The sequence below is a fragment of the Penaeus monodon genome, chromosome 5 (assembly GCF_015228065.2).
Source record: "Penaeus monodon isolate SGIC_2016 chromosome 5, NSTDA_Pmon_1, whole genome shotgun sequence".
NCBI lineage: Eukaryota > Metazoa > Arthropoda > Malacostraca > Decapoda > Penaeidae > Penaeus > Penaeus monodon.
Window position 1 is genome coordinate 13262877 of NC_051390.1, and position 7591 is coordinate 13270467.

The 7591-nt window shown below is 38.2% G+C and overlaps 1 protein-coding gene across 1 annotated transcript in view; it reads left to right on the forward strand.

Annotated features, from left to right (window-relative positions):
- Positions 1-1538: 1538 nt before the first annotated feature.
- LOC119573451 (low-density lipoprotein receptor-related protein 2-like) overlaps positions 1539-7591 on the forward strand; it is a gene marked incomplete at its 3' end in the record, with an annotated part of 29726 nt that continues 23673 nt past the window's right edge. The window contains 16 exon segments of the mRNA XM_037920677.1: positions 1539-1569; positions 2091-2213; positions 2583-2714; positions 2828-3058; positions 3168-3407; positions 3682-3798; positions 3919-4106; positions 4227-4343; positions 4664-4896; positions 5033-5238; positions 5407-5604; positions 5714-5848; positions 6104-6313; positions 6410-6605; positions 6819-7072; positions 7234-7591. The exon segment at positions 7234-7591 is cut by the window's right edge and continues 688 nt beyond it. Of these exon segments, the coding sequence (XP_037776605.1) occupies positions 1539-1569; positions 2091-2213; positions 2583-2714; positions 2828-3058; positions 3168-3407; positions 3682-3798; positions 3919-4106; positions 4227-4343; positions 4664-4896; positions 5033-5238; positions 5407-5604; positions 5714-5848; positions 6104-6313; positions 6410-6605; positions 6819-7072; positions 7234-7591 (2969 nt within the window).

The window sequence follows — 7591 nt, forward strand, 5'->3', positions numbered from 1 at the left end:
AAGCGCATATAATTAAGTGAACTTTTTGTCAAGCCGTTGTCGGGACGTTATTTATTGCAGCGTGTTTTTTTTTTTATCGGTAAGAGAGGGAACAGAAACGAAATAGTGTTTTGTTTTCTTTATTTTTCCTTTGAAATTGAACGAATATCGAAATGGACGGAATGTTATTGCCAGCGTCGCTGGAGCCTTGATCTTGATTCATTAATGGAGGTCTCGATGGTTGAGGTTCGTCGCGCACGATAAATATTTCAGTATTTTAACGTGGACGGGCAGTAAGGTGTGTCCTTTGCAGAACAGTTTTTGCATTGCCGTTATGTGCATCTTAGGGCGTTGTCGCTAACCTCTAAGTCCGTGCATGAATTATATTCTCTTTGAATGTAGTGTCATAGTCAAGTAATGAAAACACGTATTGTATCCATCACGCATCTGATGGGCTAGATGCACATGTGAAGTATGTTTCTGTAGGTCACAGATTCCATATAATCACAAATATATAGCTACTAAGCTTTAACAGTGCCTGCCTTTTCGACACACATTGCATAAGTGTTGCTTATCGTGCCGTTGCTGTTGCTGGCACTTTGAGCGCAGGGGAAGGGGGGGTGGAGCACGAAATATGGGTATAGGTATATATATTGTTTATTATATATTGTATTGTATTGTGTCATGTATTATGTATTATATATTATATTATATTATATATTATTTATTTCATAATTTATATATAATCTATTATCTATAATCCATAATCTATAATATATATAGTATATAATATATACAACATATATATATATATATATATATATATATATATATATATATATATATATATATCTAAGAGAGAGAGAGAGAGAGAGAGAGAGAGAGAGAGAGAGAGAGAGAGAGAGAGAGAGAGAGAGAGAGAGAGAGAGATAAAGAGAGAGAGGGGGGTAAATAGGTACGTAGGTAATTACAGTGGTCTATTAAGAATGTTCCACTAACGATCTACAGATATATCTAAACGACGACTTTCCTTTTCTAACGGTAAACTTGGAATATGTGTGCAAAGAATTAGAAGCCATAGTTGCAGTGAGTGAATCTGCGCTTCAAGCAAGCATCGTACGCCTAAGATGAAATATTGTTAACTGACTGAAGATGATGATTGTTCTAATAATGTCCTTTGATATCAGATGCACACAGGTGACTAAAAAGCGAGAAGGGCACGTTGAGATGGAATAGTGGGTCCGTATATAAGAAAGAAGATAACGGCATCGACAGGTCCCTATGAGTAGCATATACTGGAAAGACGACCAACATTCCCTTATGGAAACGGAATTCGCCGAAGGTCGTTCGAAATTCGAGCCCAACGTTTTTAGCTATCGCGTGATTCCGAGAAGACGCTGGTGGTCACACGCGATCAGATTTTCCAAGGCTCCGGGGAAATCCGTAGATGAGGAGGCCAAAGCAGGCGTAATTGGCGGAATCCCAGGAGTCTCATAAGTTGGAGAGTTTGAGCCGCAGTTTGCCAAGCTTTAATGGTTTCTGTGTATTGTTTCCGGCGAATGGAGAGGGTCAAGTGCTCTGTCTCTTGGGGTTGGCGGGAACGTTGCCTTCGTGATGGATGGGGGAGGAAGCGGTTGCGGGAGGAAAGAACAGATTGCGGGGGGAGGGAGAGAACGAGAGGGAGTAAATGACGTGACGAGTGGGAGTGATTTCGGGCAGAGGCGGTCGCTGGAGATGTGTGGCGACGATGCAGTTATGGAATGGTTTACTTGGAAAGATAGACTGTGGAGGAAGGGGGGGATTACTGAGTTGTGCCGCAAAGGAGAAAGATAGAGTGCAGTGCTCTACATTTGTGAATTCTTGCGATTTCAATGATGACTTCCCATATTTATACCCTTTCAAACATTGATCTGTAATTTAAACATCTGTTGCATTATTTCTCTGAAGACTGATATGGCATTCTTGGTCTTTCTTCCATACTGAATGACATCAGTGCGCAATGGATTTATCTCAACACTAATTCCAGTTACAGTTATTTTAAAAATACGCCTACGAATACTCACCGCCATTAGTGCCACAAGACTAACGGAAGGCCTTTTGAAATCCCGCAGAGTTCAACCGCACGTGTAGAGCTTCCGAGTTCCGATGTAACAGCGGCCGGTGCATCCCGCGGCGATGGATGTGCGATTATCAGAAGGACTGCGAGGCGGGCGAGGACGAGCAGCATGAGTGTCGTAAGTAGTGGGCCGATCTCCATTTTGCTTGATGTGCATGCTGTTTGCAATGTGAAGAGAAAAGAAATGTTGATAGTAATAGCATTATTGTTGCAAACCAGGACTTCTGTCTTGTTCCTTAAAAAAAAATCATAGTCACACACACACACACACACACACACACACACACACACACACACACACACACACACACACACACACACACACACACACACACACACACACACACGTGTGTGTGTGTGTGTGTTTATGTATGTATGCATCAGTGTATAATCACACAATCCCATACTTGATTACACATTAGTAAGACATAAGTTTCAGTCTTTAGTAATACATACATACATTAAGAGAATGTTATGTACTTTTCAGCACCGCCCGAATGTGAAGCAGAGCAGTTTGCGTGCGGAGAGTATGTCTGGAATCACACATACTGCATCCCAACGCACCAGCGCTGCGACAAGATTGACGATTGCAAAGACAAGTCAGACGAGGAGGGATGCTGTAAGTTTCGTTCGTTTAGTGAACCCGACTGCCACAGTAACGAACAAACGTAGATGACGGCAATGATAAAGAAATACCAAACGTAATTTAAATTATTCTTTACGTGTTCGCAGATTACCGTACGTGCCTGCCCGAGGACCACACGTGCGGGTCGGGGCTCTGCATTCCGCCCACCAAGAAATGTGACGGCTATTTCGACTGCCGCGATGAGTCGGATGAAAAGGGTTGCAACACAACATCATGCGCGAAGGACAAGTTTCGCTGCAATGACAAGTGTATAGAAAAGAGTCAGAAATGTGATCACAACAACGACTGCGGGGACAACTCGGATGAGGAAGACTGTGGTATGTTTTTTAAATATGTAATTCAACATTTGTGGCATATTTGAATATCTCCTTTACTTCCTCATATTAAGAAAATGCATCCATTAGCAGTTGGAAATAATAATTTCAGATTATCCACCGTGCCACGAGGACCAGTTCCGATGTGCCAACGCGCTCTGCATCCCGCGCCGGTGGCACTGCGACGGGCACAGTGACTGCCCCGACTCCTCAGATGAGCATAACTGCACAGCAATCGCGTGTCCAGATTCGAAGTTCCTCTGCGCGAAGGAAAACCGTTGCATCGAAAAGTCAAAATTGTGTGATACACATCGAGACTGTGATGACGGGTCAGATGAAAGAACTGCCTGCTGTAAGTACCTGTAAATTTATTACTGTGAAAAATCCATACGAGTTTAAGTAATTGGAATAAATACTAATGGTATTTCATTGTTTGAAACCGTTTTTGAAACAAGCTTGATAATGAATAGTTCATCGAAATACGTAAGCAAATCAAGTTACACTTCATATTCCTATCAATTCTGTTATCACTTTTCATGTAACCGTCAACACAAATAGTTCAGATGATTTGCATATACAATAACTGGGAAAAAAAAGTTTATACAGCTACTTTATTATGACAACAGCGGCTGAGTTATGTCCTTCTTTGGGATGTGAGTATGCCTGCCGAGCTTCCCTCGTTGGTGGTGAATGTTATTGTCCGACAGGGAAGCAAGTGTCCAATGACACAAGAACTTGTATTGGTAAGGACCCTCCCCATTTTATGATGAAATATTTCATATATTGATTTCTAATTTCTTATGTGCTTGATTCAGAAAATCACATACGATTGGAAATAATTAATCTTTTTCAAATATTTACAGATAAGGATGAATGCAAAGAATGGGGTCATTGTGATCAGCAGTGTGTCAATACAGATGGCTCTTATAAGTGCCTCTGTAATGTGGGTTTCATTTTACAAGGGGACAACAGAACCTGTAGAGCCATCACTGTCCCAGATGAAGAGCACAAGATGGCTCTATATTTCACTCATCATGACCAAGTTATGAAGGTAAATTTATGACTATATAAGCTAAAATGTTGTTGATATATAAATAGTTTTTACCCTATTTGTGTATTCATTTCTGCTAATTGTGCACTTCAGATAACATGGTATGTATTATATTTTCAGGTGCAAGACTCACCAGGCAAACACCCAGTGTTGGTAACCAATGCAACATCTGCCTGGGGTTTAGATTATCACTACAAGAAAAATCTTCTGTACTGGTCTGATACTGAAACTAGGAAGGTATGATACCCTTAATAATAATAATGATAATGATAATAATAATGATAATAATAATAATAATAATGATAATGATAATGATAATGATAATGATAAAAAAAAAAAAAAAAAAAAAAAAAAAAAATATATATATATATATATATATATATATATATATATATATATATATATATATATATATATATATATATATATATATATATCCCTGTGTTATGTAATATAATTTCAGCTTACTTGTTCTTGATGTTGGTTGAATTTTTATTAGATATCATTTAACACCAAATCTGGTATTATAGCTTACCTAAAATGTGACATTCTTACAGGTGTATTCACAAAAACTCTATGGAAAAGGCAACTCAGCTGAGACTGCACTAACACTCCCTGGATCTCTGACTCCCGGGGCCTTGGCTGTGGATTGGGTTGGGGACAAGCTGTATGTAGTTGACATATTAGGCCAGAAGATTGATGTTTTTGAAATCCTTGGTCGGTTCCATGCCATTGTTCTCTCAAGTAACATCAGTGAACCTCAGGATATTGGCTTAGATCCAACCAAAGGGTAAGTAATGACATATTCTCTGCATTACAAATATATTAATGTTAAAGTATAATTTTTGCAGACCTAATGATTCATTTTTTTAATTTTTGTATACATGTTTTCCCTATATATGTATGATTTTAACTCTCCATTTCAGCCTTATGTTTGTTGCTGATACTGACCGAATCATTCGGGCCAATATGGATGGTACAAATCTGCAGGTGCTTGTTAAGGATGTAATCTACAAAGCCTCGGGAATTGCAGTTGATATCATTAGTGAGCGTTTGTTTTGGTGTGACTCACTTCTTGACTACATTGAAACTGTAACTTATGATGGAACTGGCAGAACTGCTATTGTTAGAGGTTTGTTGATTTTGTTCTGTATCTTGATTGGTAGTTGATGAATTTTTCTCCTGTTTTTACCTAGGTATAAACTCAGATTTACCTGAGATGATTACATTTTTTCCAATTGTTGATAGGCAAGTGCCATATGAAACTGAAGATAGCAAATAAAAATTTTATCTTTTACAGGGCCAACACATGTGCCAGCACCAAACAGATTAACCTTATTTGAAAGCAAGATATATTGGACAGACAGTACTCGCCTGGGTGTCATTCGCATTGATAAATATAATGGAGAATCATCAATACATGAGGTGTATCGCAATCCTAACAAGACTCAAGATCCAAGAGCAATCAAAGCTGTCCATGGTTTAATGCAACCAGGAGGTGTGTACATAAACAGTTGGTAAAAATGTGAAAAACCTAGATGTTTTTATTAAAAGATTGTGGACTCAGTTTTTCTATCAACATGTATTTATGTCTTATATTTTTTCAGTGCCAAATCCATGTGGAAGTGAAAATGGAGGATGTCAGCACATGTGTATAGTTACCCATGCCACTTCTGGTTTAGGATATCGTTGTGCCTGTGATATTGGATACAAACTGAATCCTGATGAAAAGAAATGCTCATGTAAGTAGGAATGTTTATATGATGAGTACTGGTAATTATCCTGAAATTTGTGTAGTTTCTTAAACATAGATTTTTATAATTGTGGGATAATATATACCTTTAGATAGATAAAAAATAATGGATGTCGTTTTTTCATAATGAAGATCAGTAAAATGTTGGGTTATCGTAATGATCAGATACAGGAGCAGTTTCTGAAAGTCAAAGAATATGTCTGTAAAATAAAATTGATAATGCTATATTCTTTCTTTTTTACAGTGGTCACAGAATTTCTGATGTATTCACAACAGAAGTTCATTAAAGGACAGGTTTTAGACCCAGTCTCTGAAAACTTCAATGATGCTATCAACCCTATTGTATCCAGAGCAGCTAGATTTGTTGGGCTTGACTTTGATGCTCGTGGTGACTACATCTATTATTCAGATGTTAGTCTTGATGTGATTTACAGGGTCAAAAGGACAGGAACAGGTGAGTGTCTTGTCACATTCATGCTATTTTTTTTATGGTAATTGAAGCAATTAATATAAAATGGAAATCCTGTAATGTTATTGTCTTTTGCTTCAGGTCGTCAGAATTTGTTAGCCTCTCAAAATGAAGGTGTAGAGGGACTGGCACTAGACTGGATATCCCAAAATCTATACTACATTGATAGCAGAAAAGGCACCCTTAATGTTCTTTCAACTGAGAAACCAGAAAACAGAAAAGTTTTACTCAGTGACTTGAAACGTCCAAGAGCTATTGTGGTCCATCCTAACAAAGGGTAAGTTCTTGTCTAATGAGGTGTAACAAATAAAGATTGAGGACATTCTCGTCAGAATTTTTTCATGGAATTATTATAATAGACTTGTCAGGTGTTTGAACCTATAGAATCTTCGTATCATTTTTTAGTTGTTAAAATTTGTAAAATAATGTTAAATTAATTTTCTTTTTTTCTTTTTTTTTTTACATTTTTCTTTTCTTTCTTTTTCCTTAGATATGTATTTTACTCTGAGTGGGACCGTCCAGCCAATATTAGCCGCGCCTTCCTAGATGGCTCAAACGTTATGGTCTTCCGAAATGTACTTCTTGGTTGGCCAAATGGTCTGTCAATTGATTACCAGACAGACCGTATTTACTGGTGTGATGCACTTCTTGACCACTTGCAGCATGCTAAATTGGATGGAACTGATGTGCAGACCATCAGTTCTGCAAGCATCAAACACCCATTCTCACTTGTTATTTTTAATGGTATGTACAGTAAATTACCATATGTGAAATAAGTAAATACATATTATCAAGATATCAGAAATCAAAAGAATTAGGTTTTAAAACCCTATGAAGTAATTTGCATCTGCACCCCCTCCCCCCAATTTTATTTATATTATTATGTTCTTTTCTCATTTTCCTAGATTGGTTATATGTAACTGACTGGCGCCATGATGCAATTCTTCGAATGAACAAAACTGATGGCTCTCAGGAGAAAATAGTTGCAGAGGTAGCTGAGAGCAATCGACTGTATGGAATTCGTGTCTACAGTCAAAGAGCTCAGAACATCAGGAATAACCATCCGTGTTATGGTGATAACCCATGTGAAAAGTTCTGTTTCCCAGTGCCAGATGGTGATACTGAAAACCTTAAAGCTCAGTGTGGCTGTCCAGTGGGAGAAAAGATGAACAGTGACCAGAAAACTTGTTCAGTAGACCCTGATGCTGAACCAGCTGACCCAAGATGTGCTCCTTGGGATTTTACTTGTTCTAATGGTCGCTG